This window comes from Mrakia frigida, assembly GCF_051309035.1.
Source record: "Mrakia frigida strain ATCC 22029 unplaced genomic scaffold BDY24scaffold_17, whole genome shotgun sequence".
NCBI lineage: Eukaryota > Fungi > Basidiomycota > Tremellomycetes > Cystofilobasidiales > Mrakiaceae > Mrakia > Mrakia frigida.
The window spans coordinates 338,412-354,430 of record NW_027481264.1 but is presented as its reverse complement, the minus strand read 5'-3'; the positions used below and the strand labels follow the sequence as shown (position 1 = coordinate 354,430).

The following is a 16,019-nucleotide window of genomic DNA, read 5'->3' as shown; positions in this document are numbered from 1 at the left end:
CTTCTTACCACACGTCGACATGCCTCCTCTTCCCTCTCTCCCCGACGACGTCCTCTCAGAAGTCATCTCCTTCCTCACTCCTCCTCCTCCCTTCTCCATGGGTCCGTCCCCTCTCACCCTCCTCTCCGAGAGACGACTTACTGGCCGCTAGCAACAGCCTTCCAATCCCTCGTCACCGGTATGACCCAGTTCCTCTCGCTTTCGACCTTTCCCAACCTGGAACGAGTCTACTGGATCACCGAGAAGGAGAGGGATCATCACTTCTCTTGGTGAGCTCGCTCTCTTGACGCGTCTCTCTTCTGCCGAATACTGACTCGACTCGTCCCCTTTTTTTCTTTCGCAAGGTGGAACCCACTCTCTCGCTCACTTGAAAAGGCGGGAGTGGAAGTAATCTGCCTCTAATCTCCTTCGGTGAGTTCGTCGTTTCCCGTCCGTCCTCAAGTCTTTTCTGACCGTCCCTCTTCTTCGCTTCGAACTCTCCAGTGGCTCAAACGTACGTACGTCTCCTTGTCTTCTTCAGCGTACAGCTCTTTCGTACGCCCTCGCCTCTGACTCTGTCCCTCCGTTCTTTTCTCGGTAGCTCGCTCGTCGGCAGGAGAGGCATCGATTCGACGTCGACCACTCGACGAATCTGCACCAAGGCGGGTATCCCTCCCTTTCCCTCTCTTGTGAGCGCGCCATTTTCGAGACCAAGCTAACGCTCGTCCTCTTCTTTTCCAATCTCGCTTAGATTCGTTCGAAGGACCAAGGCGCTCTCGATCGGTTGGGAGTCGTAACAAGGGAGAGGTTGGACGCGTCGGGAATTGGGAGCTTGTTGGGATGACGAGAGAAGTATGCATTATCTTTTAGCTTCCTTGGAAATTCGAATGTCAGGAAAGAGAGGTGGAGTAGCAGTGAGAGGAAGCTCGGTGGGTTAAAAGGCAAAGGCGAGAGAGGGACGATTCGAAGGGAAGATGAGAGGTCCAGCTTTCGAGGTTGGAACCCCTCGACTCCTTCTTTTCCGTGCGCGAGAACGGTAGAACAGATATCGGAACGAGGAGAGGGATCGGAATGGAGGACGGAGTCCAAGTGTAAGATCGACTCGTTCTCGTTCGTCGGCGCGTCGCAATTCCGTTGACGGATCACACTTTGACGACGCGTTCCTCGGCCTCGTTTCGCAGAGGGATCAGCAGCTTGGACTTCGTCACTTGTGTCTTTGGGCCCGCTTCGTACTCTTCGCTAGACCTCAGCTTTGCCACGCTCTGCTACGCGTCTCTCGTCCGTTTGCTCGTCCTCTCTCTTAGCTCCTTTCTCCCACTCTCCTCTAGATTTAACGACGTTCATGACGTATACAGATTTCACTGGAGTTGACAAGGCTAGATCCCTCGGCCGCAGTTGCAGGAAGGAAAGGAGCTCGACGAAGGGAAGAGGGAACCTGTTCGACGAAGCTCAAACCCATTCGAGCTCTCGCCTCCGCTGCCCCCTCTTTAGCTCCGAATTATGGCGGCTGCGTCAGATACTCGTTCCCTCGCACTTTATATAGAGGTTAGGTCGCCATTTCGAAGGAGGGCGAAGGAGGGCGAAGATCCGAGGACGCAAACCTCCCTCCTTCCCTCCGAACCTTCCAGCTCTCGCCTCGACGTCGTCCGTCCCTCCCTTCCCTGCTTTCCTTTCTCGATGTCAACTTCCGACGGATCGAAAGATCAGCTGCGTCGAAGGAAAGGAGAGAAGGAGCGACTCACATACTGCTTTCTTATCCCATCAAAGCATCTGCAAGCTCCACCGTCGACTCCCAGCTTTTCAGCCCACTCCCCTCCCTCCCTCCTTCCTTTCCCTCCTCTACCAACCACAAATCGAAGAAAGAGACGAAGTCAACCCAGCAGGCTTCACTTCTGGCTGCTCCGATGTTGATCTATACTTCGGGCAGCGTTGGGAGGGCGTACGAAGGACCTCGGAGGATCCGGTAAGGGTCGAACAGGAGGGAAGGAAGGAGGGTTTTGACACCGAGAGGTGGGCTGATTCATTAGATCCGCTGAGGAGGGAGAGAGTCGAGGCGATGGCTCAGTTGTGAGAGATGGTAGAGAGGATGGTTGGGATGCGAAGGTGAAGGTGAAGGATGATGAGGGGGAGGGAAGGGAGGGAGGAAGGGAGGTGTCGACGATGAGGAGGGAAGGAAGGACGAGACGAGGTGCGACGATGAGCGGAGGGACGTGCTGGAGGGCGAGGGAGGCGGTATGTGCGCGTGTTTGGAAGAAAGAAGTTGAAGAGTAGATGGTAGGGAATAGGAAGAAGGGTGGAGGGGAGAGGTGGGAGGAAGGAGGAAGGATCCGAACGACCATCATGAAGAAAGGGAACGACGACGACGAGGGCTGAACGAGGCGACAGTTTTGGGAGGGAGGGAGGACGTGTAGAGCACGCCGGATCCAGAGCTAAAGACGGGGATGGATGGGTACGGGTAGGATGGGTGTTGAGGAGTGAAGACAAGGAAGTAGGGGGTCTGGGTGGGTCTTTTCGAAGGTGAGTTTTGGCGTCGGATCTTCAGGTCGATCTTGCTTGCAGGGTTGTATACATGAGTTGTGTTCTGGCCTTTCATCGAACAGGGGCTCTAATCTATACAAAATTCGTATCTCGCCTTTTACTAGACACGACTTGGTCAGGACCTCGAATTGTTCGAACTTAATTTCTTTCCCATCTTCTCTTCTGAGAAAAACACACCTTCCTTTTTGCTCCTCGATCTCCTGGTCCTCTTCCCCCTCCCTTCTTCATAACAGGTAACCGGGCTGGGGAGGGAAAGCACTTATCGAGCTGTGTGTGTGAATTGAAGAGGCGACGAGCAGGGACGACCGAGGAGAGGGAGAAAGGGAGAACGGGACGCGTCGAACAAAGGGACGATTTTTGACACTCTGCTTTCTCGATCGTCTTCTGAATGAATGAGAGCGTGTTTATCTAATCCCCTCGTATTTCCGGACATCAGCTCTTCTCGCACGCTTCAGTCGACTGAAGTATCGAAACGAGAGCTCCTCACTTCACCGTTGCTCCATTCTCTTTCCAACGCTCTCCGTCTGGAAGCACAAACACTCAAAGTCAAAGCCTGCATGGTAGGGGGAGAAATGATGGTTATCTAGATCGAGGTGGTTCAGCGTAGAAGCAAAGGGAGGAAAAGTCGAGGAGGCCGTCAGCTCTGTCTCTCGTTTGCTCTTTCTCTTCGCGACCCCACTTGCCTCGCCAGAAATTGCGTAAAGATACAAGGATTAACTCGAGCACACATCTTTGAACATCAGGTCTCGCATTCAAGCTCTCCCATCAGCGAAGGTAGCGAAGCGAATCCCTCCATGAGCTTGTCCCTTGGAAAGACGAGCGTAGAGTTCCGTGGGATCCTCAGCGGGAAGAATGATCCGTCGAGGAGTGGACTTGGACTGATAGGGAGGAACGGAGTTGTCGGTGTAGCTGGGAGGTGAGGTGCTGAGAGGTGAGGAAGCAAAGGAAGAATGGATCAGCTCGAGCGCGTCGCAGTTCAAAGGTCAAACGAAAAGAAGCGGAAGATGTACTCACTCGTACTTGGTGTGAGCCTTCTCGTTGGAAGCAGCGGAAGAGCTCTTTCGAAAGAGCAACTTGGTGAAAGAGGGCATGGTAGTCTAGTTGAGGAAAAGGAGGATGCGAAGCGATGTAAATCGGGTGATTGCGTATATTTCCAGCTCGTGATGGGTTGTAAGAGAAGAAAGAGACTGACATCTTCTCGCTACAAGTAGTGGGTATATCTTGCCTCCAACTCGTCTAGTCATCCTCAAGCGAGGTCTCTCAGTCAGCGAGCAGCGTTTCGCAAGCAGGGGACGAGGCGAGTCGTTCCTGTTCAGTCGATCTTTCTCCCTCCATCTTCTTCTGCGACGGCTATCTTCAAGAAAGTGGGGCGCAAGGAGAAAATGTACTCTCTGAGACTGGGGAGAAGAGGAGCACGAAGAGGGGAGGGGGAACAAGCGCATTAGAGGTTCGTCGAATCGTTCGCTTGCTCGCAGTGAGGAAAGAGCTTTCTTTTGAAGCACTGCGTCATCGAAAAGCATCTTCTCTCTATGCTTTCAACTAGATGTAGACTTCAAAGACTGAGCGAGGGTCATCAGGAGCTACAACGCGAAAACGAAAGGACATGAGAGAACACGGACGCGACGAGAGAGATCAACCTTCTTTCAATTGGGATTTCAGAGTTCAGTGCTGTCAAGCTCAGCCTGAGCCAGGCTAACATTTTGACTCAGGCGAGATGGAGGGAGGAGGAAAGAGGAAAGCGGACTGGTCGAATCGAGGCTCGTCACTCGGGGCAGGTCGCCTTGGAAACGTAAGATGAGGGGGAAAAAACGCTTCCAGAGCAGAAAAGCCAACGCAGAGCAGGATGGCCTGTCAGAGAGACATCGGAAAAGCAGCGCAGACCGAGCCAGATAAGAGCAAGCAAAGAACGGACGACGCGTTGCTCTCTCTTCCTTCGTTCGTCGCCTCGTCTCGCCCGTCGCCCCTCGTCCTGTTTCGTTAGGTAGCGAGGTCTAGTGTACTTCGTGAATACAGGCGATGTAGCAAAAAAAAGGTAGAAACATAGGTCGTGCAGTGTCCAAACGCTTCAACTCGTCGCGTCTCCGTCCCCTCATCAAGCGTACTCGGCCTTCAGCGTGATGACTCCTCCAGCGAACGTAGCGACTCGCTTGGTGACCTCGATCAAAGCAGCTTTGTTGGAAGCGGTGACGTCGGGGTTGGTGCTCTTGAGAGACTGCGAAAGAAGAAGCGACGAGAAGGAGAAGAGAAGGAAAAGGTCAGGACGCGTCCGGAACGAAAAGCAGATTGAGCGAAGCAGACGAGAAGACAGAACAAGACTAACCCTCTTGAAGTGCTTGATCAGCTGCTGAATATCGGGAGTATGGTTCCTGATGTAGTTGACGATCTCCCTCTCCGAAGGTGGCTTCACCGCTCCTCCTCCTCCACTTCCTCCTCCCGGACCCTGCAGCCTAACCTTCTTCCCATCTCCACCAGTCGACGACGACGAAGCCTCAGGAGTACTCTTCCTCTTGTTGGACGACGACGAAGGAGGAGGAGTTCCAGCGGAGGGAGATCCAGAGCGAGAGCGAGTACGGTTGTTTCGTTTCGGGGAGATGGATCGGTGAGCGAGGAGAGCGGCTCCCGGGGAGGAGTGGCGAGCTGAGGAGGAAGAACCGGGGTTGTTGGTGTTTCGAGAGGGAGGAGGAGGAGGGACGTGAAGACCTGAGGCGGTGAGGGTTGAGGGTTGGGTGGCGGTTGGAGGAGGAGAGGGAGGAGTATCGGAGTCGGATTCCTCCTGCGGGAGCGAAAGAACAAGGGAGAAAAACAAGTCAGCGTACGAAGTAAAGTCATGGGAGGTAGATAAAACATGCGAGGAAGCGACCAAAGGCACGCTCTGGAAGTCGAGGCGAGGGAAGGACGCGTCGAAACGAAGGAAGAGGTACGAACCGAAGACGCGTAAGGGTTGTGACCTTCGTCGTCACTAGCGTAGGCATCTCCTCGAGTGTTCTTCTTGAGAACCTTCTTGATAGCCTTCCCTTCTCCCTTGAGAGCCTCGTCTCCGAAGAGATCCTCGTCGTCTGAACCATCTGCTGAGTTCGAGTCGGGAGCGGTTCCATCCTGTCGGAACTCTCGTTTGATTCGTTCCTGCGAGGCAAAGGAAGAAGAACAAATCAGTATCAGGTATCGAAGGAAGGCGAGGATGAAAAGAGAAGACGACAACGAACCTCGAGCTCCTTGTTCTCAGCCTCATCTGCTTGGTCGAACTGGATCTGACCGTCGTCGTCTGAGAACTCGTCCTCGAAGTCGGCGTCGGCATCTACGTCTCCTCCCTACGGAACACGAGCACAATGATAAGTCAGAAGATGGTCTTCGCCGAGAAAAGACTGGGATAGAACCAGGAAGACTCACTCCCTCGTTCCTTCGCCTCCCTCCACCTTCCTCTCCTCCGTCGTCCTCCCAGTCCATCCTCTCCTGCTGCTGCCTCCCAGCTCCACCGCCACCACCACCACCACCACCGGATCCAGATCCACCCGCCGCTGCTAATCGACGAAGGTAGGAGGGAAGGTTCTCCTCGGTCTTGATTCTGGAGGAGGAGGACGAGGAAGCGCTGTTGTTGGAGGTGGAAGGGAGAGCGGACGTGGTTCGAGTTGGAGAGTGCATGATCCATCGACGAGGGTCCTTTCCCTTCATGGTTCGAGCGTACTAGAAGCAGCGAGAGGAAGATGATCAGCTTCGAGACTCGAAGAGCACAGAGAGGAACGGTCGAGCTCACAATCTCCTCGGCCTCGTCCATGTTCAACGTGTTGTAACCAGGTCTCTGCTGAAACTTGTACCACCTCTTGACGTCCACCACCTGGAACTCGTCCTTGTCGTCTTCGAAGACGAACATGACGAAGCTCTTGTCCCCTGTATCTTCCATCCTTCCAACCCAAGTCTCTCCAGGAGCGGTCGAGGTCGACGCTCCTTCCTCCACCTTCGCCGCCGCCAAAGGATTCCCCTCCAAGACCCAAGGATGCCTCTCCTCCCTCCTCAACCTCATCCTATCCTGAGAGACCTTGAAGATCTGCTTGGTCTTCTTCTTGAAGAGGTTCTTCTTGTTCTTTACGGCTCCTCCGTCGGGTGCGATTAAGGACGTATCGACTCCAGGACCCCTCTTCCCCGTCGCGAAGAGGACCTTCCCATCCGGTCCCAGCATCGGCTTCCCGTTGATATCGAGCACGGGTTTGAGCTCCTCTACGACGTTGCCATGTTCGTCGAGGGTAGGAGGAGGAGGAGGAGGTCTGGGACGAGGATCTTTACGATTGAGGAGGGCGGGTTGAGGGAGGTCGAGAGGGGAGAAGCCGTTAGGTTTGTTGGGATTCGAGTTGAACTTGATGATGTTGTAGGTCCATCCTCCGTCTCCTGTAGATACGAGTCGATACTCGGAGTAGTTGGCGTTCCCTTGAGCGTCGAAGTCAGCCTGAACGGGCTCTGGTTTGGCAGGTTGGAAGGCTCGAGACGAACGAGGAGGAGCGGAAGGTCGAGAGGAGGAGGACGACGAGGAAGGAGTGGTGGTGGCGAAAGCAGCTGGGGTAGTAGGTTCAGGCTTGACGTAGAAGGACATCCTGGAGGAAGAGAAGGAGGGGATGCTGTAGTAGGCTTTGGCCTTTTCGGGGCGAGATGGACGTTGGAGGGAAGGAAGGAGGAAGGGAGCGACGTCGAGCTTTCAATCGAAATCGAAGAGTTCCGTTTCGAAGGTCTTTTAAAATGTAAAAACTCGCCAGATCATAAACTAATGTAAATCGACTACTAGACAATCCCGCTCAAAACCTAGAACCTGACCTTCAAGTTTCCGTTCGTCGTCGTTCCCTTGATCTTCCCACCGACCAACTCCCTCTGCGTCGAGTCCACCATCTCCCCGCTAACCGTTCCTCCCTTCGACCACTGGTTGTGCAACTTCCTCCCTCCCTTGGTCTCCGCAACCAGCTCGATCTTCTGGTAGTTGCTGGTGGAGAACTCAAAGTTTCCGAGGAACCAAGGCGACTCAAGGAAGAGGTTGCCGTTCGTCGTCCTCACGAGCGCGTCGATGGAAGCGCAGGGTTTGGTTCCGAGAGGAAGGAAGTTGATGGAAACGGCTCCGGTGGTAGAAGATATGTCAACGGAGATGGGAGAGCTTCGAGTCGCCTGAGAGGCGATGGCGATGGAGGCCGTGATAGGAGCGTTGGTGGTGTCTGAGACGACGCGTTGAGGAGAGAGGGCGGGCGAAGAGATGGTCAGCGGATGAGGTTTGTGCGAAGGAGTTCGGACTGAAGAGAAAGAAGAGACTACGCGGAGTTGAACGAGAAAAGAAGGCAGAACAGAGGAAAGACTCACGAAGCTTGAGTCGAGACTCGATTCCAGAGAAGACTCCTTCGATCCGTCCGTTGGTCGTCGAGATCTGAATGGACTTTGCTTCCCAAGATCCAGTGATTCGCTCTGAAAGGATTAGAGTCGTAAAGCAGGACGAAGAACAGCGTCAGCACAGAGAACGAAGGAGTCGAGAACGCAGGACATCCACACGACGCGTAAATCTGCGCACCTGCGTAGACTCACCGTTAGTAGTCTCGATCTCGATTAAATCGGCCACAACAAGAGATGTGATTTGATTCTGAGAGCTGCTGACGTGACCGTTGGTCGAACGGAGAGCGATCTGTTCCGCTTTGACGCTTCCCTCCAGATCGATGTGAGCGTTGGTGGAGGTCAGTCGAATCGTAGTGGCGTTGAGAGCTCCTCCAGAGGAGATGTGACCGTTGGTAGTCTGGAAGGTGATCTCGTTGGAGTTGAGAGACTGAGTTCGTGTGAGAAAGACGCGTCAAATCGAGACTTCGAGCTCGACGTGAGTTCTCCCAAGAGAAGAGAGAAGGGAGCTTACAGCGACGTGGATAGGAGAGTTCCTGGTGTGATACAGGAACGAAGCAAACTGCCATCCTTGTCCGAGATCTCCGACGTCCAGGTCCATCCCGCTTGCTCGACCTTCGAAGGATCCAAGGTTGAGGGTGTCGGACGACTTCCTAAGGTCGCTGTATCCCGAGGGAAGATAGATGGTGACCTTGAAGGAGATGTGATCGATGGCCCTTCTGTATCGAGCTGGCTGTTCAGGAGTCTAGCAAGGGGAAAGGAAGGCGGGGAGACGGTTCAGCCTGGATTCTGCACGCGTCGCTTCTTCGTCCTCTTCCCCCGACCGGGTGCCCTCTTCTGTTTCTCTTTCCTTTCCCGAAAACAGAGTTGACTCACCAAGATATCCACTCCGAGCCTTCCATCATCGTCCTGAACCTTCCAAATCCTGACACGCTCGTTCAAAGTGTCCTCCGAGGCGTAGATCACGTTGATCTTCACGTCAACCACTCCATTGTCCACTTTGGACGTCTTGGGGACGATCAGAACCTTCCCTACGGCATCCGATCCCAGTGCGTGGAAGAAGAAGTCGTTCTTGTAGGAAGTGAGAGGGAGGGCGAGGACGGTTGTTCGAGAGAAGAGAGGTTGAGAGGGCCAGGTCGAGTGAGGTTCGTGGGTGTGTCGAGAGGGCAGCTCGATGGGTTTAGGCGTAAGAGACTTGTAGCCTGAGGGAGGAACCATCTTAAAAAGTCAAAAAAGTAGAGTCAGAACCGAAGAAACGAGAGGAGACCGATGAAAGCTCGACCCACCCAATCTTCCTGACCTCCAGCTCCCCCAGATCCATGGAACAACAAGAGTCCCAAAGCGATGGAAACCAAAGCGATGATAGCAAGAAGACCGAACTTCCCCGATCGCCTCGCAATCAACGGCTTCGAACAGGGTGGGGTGGAGGAAGAAGGGGTGTAAGAAGGAGGAGGAGGAGGGAGGAGGGGAGCTCGATCGTTCTGAGCTTCCGAGTCGATTTCTCGTCGGACGGGTGCTGAGGAGGGCGAGGCTTTCGTTTTGCTGGTGGGCTCTGTGATGATGGTCATCTAGAAAGGGGGGCGAGAAGATGGTGGTTGGGTAGGAAAGAGAAGAAACTAGAACGAAGCGAGTCGTTGAAGGAAGAAGCGAGCTCACACTCCTCGACCCATGCGGCCTCGCTCTCGGTCTTCTCCGACAAGAAAGTTTTTTTTCAGACTAACTTTCCAGCGATACGTCTCTGTTTAAAAAAATATCGTTCTCTCGATGGATTGGTAACGGGTGTTTTCTCACTTCAGGCTACGTGGAACGAGAAGGAGACGCGTCGCTTTGCTGTCTGCCACCCCTCAGCCCTCTTTTGGCTTCTCGCCCCTTCGGATCTCCGAAATTGAGTGAGAGACCTTCTGAATAGCCTTGTCGTGCTCTCACTTCGTTCTCTTCTACCGGAAAGAGCAGCAGGCAAGGAAAGTTGTCCTCACCGCTCCAACGACGACGCGTCGCGATTTTGCCCTCGATTGATCTTGCCTTGCCTGGAGCACGCTCTCCTCTTAGTGAAGCAAGGAAATGGTAGATTTACAAAACTTCATCCGTTGGCTCTTTCACATGCTAGAGCGTGCTTCAAGTGAAGGAACAGAAGCTGATCGTCGAGCCCATCCCGGTCCGTTTTTTCCCCCCTCTGTGTCTCGAGTCCGACTCTCAACTACCACTCTGAGATCTCCAGGTAACTCCGAGCACCCAGCTCAAAAGTCTTTCCCGCGTTCAATTCGAGAAGCCCTGCTACGTCCTCGTTCCCTCCTCACCCTTGCTCGTTGCTCTCGCGACACCGACGCTTTGCCCCTGTTCTTTGAGGATCATTTTCTCTCCCCAAAGTCTTTCCCACCCTCTTCACGCCATCCCCTCAACTTCCAGATACTGGTCACTCCGGTAACATCTCTTCGGCCACGGTCATGCCGTTTTATCGGAATGAAATCAGGATCGAGGAGGGGGGGACGCCAGCGAGCTTTCTTTCAGCCCTCCGAGCTTCGACCCTTCTGCAACCTTCAACCCCCATCCTCGCAACTCATCTTCTTCAACATGGCCGTCACCGCAGTCCCCGTATCCATCCTGTGAGTTTGGTTTTCCTCATCTGTCCCCGGGTGGAGGAAAGAACGCCTGGTAGGCGAGGGTCAACAAGAGGAAAACGAAGCTCACCTCCAGCCCTCCTTTTCCCTCCCTCCGATGCTCTCTTCGTCGCCAGTTCGCTCCTCCCCGCCAACTACGGTTGGGTCGCCCTCGCCGGAGCTTCCACCTGTAAGAAAACACAGATCCAATTCCATCTTGTCTTACAGCTGCTTCGATGCTGAAATCCCAGCTCTCCCTTTGGGCTGAATCCTTCCCATCGTTCTTCACTGCTTCAGTCCTCCTCCACGTCTACCAGGTCTTGCAGGTCTCGAAGTACCGAAAGGCTTCCAAGGTCGCCTACCCTCAGTGTAAGCTCGATCTTTCTATAGACCCTTTTTCGCCCTTAAAAAGCGCAAGCTCACTGGCTTGCCTTCCCCTCTGCCTCCCCCTCCGTTCCCCGTCGTATCAGTCTACGCTGAGAAGAGCGAGATGGAGGCTTCCGTAGATGCTAAACTCTTGAACTGCGCCCAAAGGTAAATTTCTTCTCCTCCTCAAAATCGAGCAGGTCGTTTCGAGTCTGAGTGAGCTGACATTGTCCTGTCCTTTCCTCCTTTCTTTCGGCCTCGCTTTCGGATTCCCTCTTCACAGGGCTCATGGAAGTAAGTCTGCTATACTCTTCTTTTGTATACCATACTAGGAGCAAGCTGACCTTTCTCGTGCTCCTTTACTTCCCACCTTCGCCAGACACCCTCGAAGTTCTCCCTCACATGCTCTTTGCGTCCCTCTTCTCTGGACTCGCCTACCCCATCACCGCTGCTGCGCTCCTCGCTACTTGGGTCGTCGGACGAGTCCTTTTGTGAGTACGAGTTGAAAGAGGGGATGAAAAGTCGCAGCGAGGACCATCGCGCGTCGACTTGCCTCGCTGACATCTTTCCTCTCCCTGTCTTCTTTTAGCACCTACGGTTACGTTACCGGAAACCCCGCTGCCCGATACCACTACGGAGGCATGTTCGTGAGTGATTCAGTCGAGACCTCTAATCGAGGCGAGATCGCAAACGCGTTGGCTGAATCTGACTTCCTCCCCTTTTTTCTTCTTCACCGATGCGTTCGTCCTCCTCGATCAGCACATCATCGGATTCCTCGGAACCTTCGGTCTCGTCACCTACACCGCCGGACAGATGGCCTACGCTTCCCTTCTCTAGATCGGGTTCCCTCTCTATTCGACCTCTCCCTCGCCCCCTCCCCTCCTTCGCAATATCAGTATTCGCATGAGACCTATCCGCATGAGACCTTCGGACTTTCTGAGTGCTCTGACGGATACTTGGTACTACATGCTATGCGGAGCTGCGAGGACGAACTGAAGACCGTAAATAAAATGCAAGACCCGGAAGCCCCGTTCCCCTTTCGACGCGTCTCGTCTTCCGGTCGTTTTCCTCTCCTCTTCTTCTTCTTCTCTCGTTCCCGTCCAACTTTCACCTTCAAGACACAATAATTTGAACGAATGAAATACCTTCTCCGCCTCTTGCTCTCCCTTCGTAAACTAATCACTATCGCTATCGCTGCTCTCCTCTCCCTTCTTCCCCTTCGGTCCATCCTCGTCACTCGAGCTCTCCTCCTCACTAGACTCGTCCTCATCGTCGTCATCCCCACCCTTCCGCTTGGACTTGACGTTCCCACCCTTGAGCTGGGCGAGCTGTCCTTCGATGGTGTCCTCGTCCGGATCGGAGATCTCGTCTTCGGATTGAGCGGCTGCTGAGGGAGCTGGTTCGACGACGGTGAGCTGATGAGGAAAAGGGAACCAGGAAAGAGAGGGGAAAGGAAGGAGGGAGAAAGTCAGCGATCGTAGGAGGACGAAAAGAAACGAACGCGTCCAGTCGCTCGTCGAAGGGTGGAAAAAGAGAAAGAAGACGGAGACTCACCTGCATCCCCTTCCACACCTCCGCATCAGCCACCGCGTTCCCAACGAACACAGCCTGGAAAGTATAGAGCCCAGGTCCCTGAGGAGCCTGGAACTGCATGGTAAACCGTTCGATCTTGCCTGGGACGAGGTTGGGAACGATGAGAGGTTGGACGATGATTCGATCGGATTTGATGTCTCCTATCGTTGCCCAGTAGCGGAGAGCTCGATCCTACAGACGAACAGACATGTAAAGCAGGAAAGAAAGGGAGGGTCAGTTCAGGAAACGAAGGGAAAGGAAGAACGCGTCGTGCGAACGAAGAGAGGAGGTGAACGAACCTCAGGCCAGTAAGGCGAGTAAGCCACCACGGGAGGAGTCAACTTCCTGAGGTTCTCCTTGACCTTCTTAGCAGCTTCCTTGACTCCGTTATCGTCGTCATCCACGTCGTCGTCGTCGCTGTCCTCGTCGAAGTCGGTCGAAGGGGAGATGGTTCCGTTGGAGGTGGGAGGGGCGTCGGTGGTGGTGAGACGGAGTTTGAAGACGCATTGGACGATGGAGGAGGGAGAAACGGTCTTCTCGCCGACGACTGGGGAGGAAAACGAGATGCGAAGGAAGGGAGGGAGGATGAGCTCGAGTCGAAACGAGAAGAACGACGCGAGGCGCCGACGAGCCCATCGAGAAGGAAGGACCAGAAGTCGAAAGAACGTGAGACTGCAAAAGCTCACCCTTAAACCTAGCACTCAAGATTTCCAACTTGGGCCAACTCTTCGCAACCTGCACCGTTTCCTTCACCTCCTCCTTATCCTCTCCCCAAACTCCTCCAGCAGCCTTCAACACCTCGTTTCTCCTCTTCTCCGAGATCCGACTCCACGCCTCGACTCCTCCCAGACCCTTGAGCGACTTGAGCTTCTCCTCGGCGGCTTTGGCTTCGGTGAAAGTGAAGTGAGGGAGTTGAAGGAGCTTGGGAAGGGAAGGAAGGGTAGCTTGGATGAGAAGAGCGTGGAGCTTCATGATGGTGAGGGAGGTGGAGAGCCAGTTGTGGGCGAGAGAGATGTTGAGGATGGAGGTGAGGAGAGGAGGGAGGGAGAGGAGGAGGGTGGCTCGTTCTGTTTTAGCGGTGACGAGGAGCGAAGAAGTCAGCGAAGGGTTCGAGGTCGACGCGAAGGAAACGAGCGATTCACCCTCTTTCAACGCAACATCCTCAAACTCAACCCTGAGCAGATGACTCCAAATGATAGCAGCCGATCTCCTACTCTGCACACTCTCGAACCGTCCACTCATCACTCCCTCCACTCCCAACTCAGCAGCCTTCGCCTTCACGAGCCCTTCGATCCCGCCCGCTTCAGCCTTCACCTCCTTCTTCGACTTGAGAGCCTTTCCCTCAACGACCTTATCCGCCTGTCCGAGTTCCGACGACGAAGCGAGAAGAGTGATGATCTCCGGAACCGAAGAGGTTTCCTCGAGCCGATGGAAGAAGAGAGCGGCGCTGGCGTTGAGAGCTCCGTCTTTGGTGTATTGACGAGTTCCGAACCACCATTTTCCCTACAGGAACCAACCAGAGAGATTCAGCGACCAGCTCGAGCGAAGGGTAGAGGTATGAGAGAAGTACTCACCACCAACCAAGGCATCAACCCTCCAAACACCAGTCCGTAAACTCCCAAGATCCAACCTGAGTTCTTCCCTTCAATAACCCACTTGGGGATCGCAACAACTTCCTCTCGCTGCTGAGGTCCATCAGGGTTTCCGTGGGTGAGCCAGTTTTCTCGAGTGATGTCGTCCGTCAGACTGAAGATCAAACGAAGACCCAAAAACGTGAGCTCTCGACGCGAGGGAAGGAGGGAGGGAAGGAAGGAGATGGGCTGAATCGAAGAGAAGGAAAGAGAGAGCTCACGCTTTGTAGGCTTTCGTGATCTCGACGAATTTCGCATCGGCGTCCTCTCGAGTTTCGTTTCCGACGAGCTTGTACTTGTCCGGATGGCTACGATCAAGCAAGAAGAGGAGAAGGAGAGTGAGTCAAAGGAACGAAGGAGGGAGGGAGGTGAGGTCGTGACGCACAACTTGAGGGAGAGTCTCTTGTATGCTCGTTTGATCTCCTTGTCCGTCAAAGCCTAGAAAATAATCGAAACAAGAGGTCAGCATGTTCCTCTAGGCAACAGGTTGTGTATGAGCTCACCTCGCTGATCCCAAGAAGTTCGAAAGGGTTGTAGAGCACGTTCTGAACCGCCTCGGAGGTTGCGACCTTGTACGAAAGGCCAGCGAACGCTGCCCATCCGATCAGGAGGAGGAGGGTTCTAGAAACAGAGAACCCAGTGGTTAGCTTGTACTCGAAGCTACCGATGTATAGGATGAGCTCACTTTTTCGAAACCCCCTTCGACTTCCTCTTTGGCCTGCCAAAGATGCGTTCTCGCTGCTCCTTCCTCTTCGTCGAGGAGATCACGACTTCGTTCCCGGTTTTACGAGGAGATTTTTCTACACAAACGCCACGTCGTCAGCTTGAACATCATCTCCTTCACCGATCCCCAACGCGACTGGAGCAGGAAGGGAGAGAGTCGGCTCACTTGATATGGAAGCCTTGAAGGACCAGAGGGTGGAAGGGATCAAGACGAGCGAGAGAAAGGTGAGAACAAAGTAGGTGGCGAGAGATCCTTGCTCGTCATATCCAAGTCCAGGCATCACGAGGCCGAAAGAACGAAAAGAGTGTGTGAGAGAGAAGGATGAAAGGGAGAGGAGTGAGAGTTGGAGGAAGGAGGAAGGGAGGGGAAAGTTGAGCTTTCGAGTTTCGTGCCAGCTCACGTTTCGCCTTCGACCACCAGCACGCATTTTTGGATTTAAAGACACGATGGAGGACTCTCTAGCATCGGCAGCAGCTTCCAGCACGTCGTTCCATGTTTTCCTGTTTGTGGTGGCTCTCATGCTGTGAGTCTTTCATCCCTCTTGTTTCCCGGCTTGAGCCTTCAGCCTTCGATTCTCGCTGACCTTCCTTCATTTGCTCCTCTAGGATCGCCTTCATCTTCTTCTGCTTCTTGTCGACGTGTATGGGTGCGTCTTCGACTCATCACTCACTCCTACTCCCGCTTGTAGATGGAAGACGAGCCGTTGCAGGAGATAAACGACCACCGAGCTCACCTCGCTCCTCCCACTGCCCTCCCCTCCCTTCTTCGACGCGTCTCAGGAACCTCCCTTCGCGAGCTCATCATGCAGCAACCACCGCCGATTCGACCTGGGTACCGAGGGGTGGGTCAGGGGAGAGGAGTCAGGGAAAGAGAGGAGTTTGAGATGGGGATGAGGTGAGGAGGAGGGGAAGTCCAGGTTGCGTCGAGAGATTGGCGAGTTTCTTTCTTCTTCTTCCATGGTCGTTGCCCCCAAAACGTAGCTGATGCTGCGGTTTTTTTTGTTCTAGCGCTGCTCGTGATCTCGAAACTCGCTGCTGGGAGCTCGCCGCGCTCGTAGGAATCGGTTCCTCGTCTCGTACGACGCGAGGGAAGAGGACGTCGAGCTCACGTTTGGGCTCCGATCAGTTCCAGAGGGCTTCTGGGTCGATCTGTACAACTTTGAGGATACTAAGAATGTGTTTCTCAGCTTCATCAGCCCGTGTTGAGCAGTAAACGCGTCGAGATCGATCCAAACAAAGGCGGGACGACGCGGCTCTC

At 54.1% G+C, this 16,019-nt stretch overlaps 6 protein-coding genes across 6 annotated transcripts; 2 read left to right on the top strand and 4 right to left on the bottom strand.

The window, feature by feature from the left end:
• Positions 1-1,693: 1,693 nt before the first annotated feature.
• BDY24DRAFT_73009 (uncharacterized protein) lies at positions 1,694-2,488 on the bottom strand. Its single transcript, XM_076645089.1, has one exon. The coding sequence runs from the start codon at positions 2,319-2,321 to the stop codon at positions 1,866-1,868; it is 456 nt and encodes a 151-aa protein (XP_076496257.1). The 5' UTR covers positions 2,322-2,488; the 3' UTR covers positions 1,694-1,865.
• Positions 2,489-4,505: 2,017 nt separating this feature from the next.
• TFG1 (transcription factor IIF subunit TFG1) lies at positions 4,506-7,162 on the bottom strand. The gene is made up of 6 exons (XM_076640678.1): positions 6,269-7,162; positions 5,905-6,198; positions 5,721-5,825; positions 5,443-5,640; positions 4,838-5,290; positions 4,506-4,729 (listed from the first exon to the last, which is right to left on the bottom strand). Exons 1-6 carry the CDS (start codon positions 7,097-7,099, stop codon positions 4,610-4,612), a joined length of 2,001 nt encoding a protein of 666 aa, XP_076496256.1. The 5' UTR covers positions 7,100-7,162; the 3' UTR covers positions 4,506-4,609.
• An 89-nt stretch (positions 7,163-7,251) lies between these two features.
• BDY24DRAFT_390574 (uncharacterized protein) lies at positions 7,252-9,398 on the bottom strand. Its single transcript, XM_076640677.1, has 6 exons — positions 9,159-9,398; positions 8,749-9,090; positions 8,387-8,617; positions 8,068-8,302; positions 7,849-7,950; positions 7,252-7,706 (listed from the first exon to the last, which is right to left on the bottom strand). Exons 2-6 carry the CDS (start codon positions 9,088-9,090, stop codon positions 7,306-7,308), a joined length of 1,311 nt encoding a protein of 436 aa, XP_076496255.1. The 5' UTR covers positions 9,159-9,398; the 3' UTR covers positions 7,252-7,305.
• A 1,045-nt stretch (positions 9,399-10,443) lies between these two features.
• Positions 10,444-11,672, top strand: BDY24DRAFT_415595 (MAPEG family protein; the record flags this gene model as incomplete). The annotated part of the gene is made up of 8 exons (XM_076643470.1): positions 10,444-10,475; positions 10,607-10,659; positions 10,767-10,838; positions 10,940-11,003; positions 11,119-11,129; positions 11,215-11,326; positions 11,425-11,482; positions 11,595-11,672. 8 exons carry the CDS (start codon positions 10,444-10,446, stop codon positions 11,670-11,672), a joined length of 480 nt encoding a protein of 159 aa, XP_076496254.1.
• Positions 11,673-11,816: 144 nt separating this feature from the next.
• Positions 11,817-15,177, bottom strand: SEC63 (protein-transporting protein SEC63). Its single transcript, XM_076640676.1, has 11 exons — positions 14,928-15,177; positions 14,724-14,838; positions 14,542-14,659; positions 14,424-14,476; positions 14,260-14,346; positions 13,982-14,153; positions 13,550-13,910; positions 13,094-13,474; positions 12,707-12,954; positions 12,390-12,599; positions 11,817-12,250 (listed from the first exon to the last, which is right to left on the bottom strand). The coding sequence occupies exons 1-11, from the start codon at positions 15,040-15,042 to the stop codon at positions 12,011-12,013; spliced, it is 2,100 nt and encodes a 699-aa protein (XP_076496253.1). The 5' UTR covers positions 15,043-15,177; the 3' UTR covers positions 11,817-12,010.
• BDY24DRAFT_390568 (uncharacterized protein) lies at positions 15,174-15,949 on the top strand (the record flags this gene model as incomplete). The annotated part of the gene is made up of 4 exons (XM_076640675.1): positions 15,174-15,285; positions 15,368-15,408; positions 15,542-15,695; positions 15,770-15,949. Coding segments are annotated over exons 1-3 (232 nt in total), but the record flags the coding sequence as incomplete, so codon positions are not given.
• Between the last annotated feature and the right edge of the window lie 70 nt (positions 15,950-16,019).

Excerpts from the sequence above, each read along its gene's own strand:
- SEC63 (XM_076640676.1), bottom strand. The coding sequence starts at position 15,042 with ATGCCTGGACTTGGATATGACGAGCAAGGATCTCTCGCCACCTACTTT. Across the intron at positions 14,660-14,723 it reads TCGAAGGGGGTTTCGAAAAA|AACCCTCCTCCTCCTGATCG; the intron begins GTGAGCTCATCC and ends CTCTGTTTCTAG. Across the intron at positions 12,251-12,389 it reads AGGTGTGGAAGGGGATGCAG|CTCACCGTCGTCGAACCAGC; the intron begins GTGAGTCTCCGT and ends TTTCCTCATCAG.
- BDY24DRAFT_73009 (XM_076645089.1), bottom strand. The coding sequence starts at position 2,321 with ATGATGGTCGTTCGGATCCTTCCTCCTTCCTCCCACCTCTCCCCTCCA.
- TFG1 (XM_076640678.1), bottom strand. The coding sequence starts at position 7,099 with ATGTCCTTCTACGTCAAGCCTGAACCTACTACCCCAGCTGCTTTCGCC. Across the intron at positions 6,199-6,268 it reads TGGACGAGGCCGAGGAGATT|TACGCTCGAACCATGAAGGG; the intron begins GTGAGCTCGACC and ends CGCTGCTTCTAG. Across the intron at positions 5,641-5,720 it reads CTGAGAACAAGGAGCTCGAG|GAACGAATCAAACGAGAGTT; the intron begins GTTCGTTGTCGT and ends TTTGCCTCGCAG.
- BDY24DRAFT_390574 (XM_076640677.1), bottom strand. The coding sequence starts at position 9,090 with ATGGTTCCTCCCTCAGGCTACAAGTCTCTTACGCCTAAACCCATCGAG. Across the intron at positions 8,618-8,748 it reads GGCTCGGAGTGGATATCTTG|ACTCCTGAACAGCCAGCTCG; the intron begins GTGAGTCAACTC and ends TCCCCTTGCTAG. Across the intron at positions 8,303-8,386 it reads ACTCTCCTATCCACGTCGCT|TCTCTCAACTCCAACGAGAT; the intron begins GTAAGCTCCCTT and ends ACACGAACTCAG.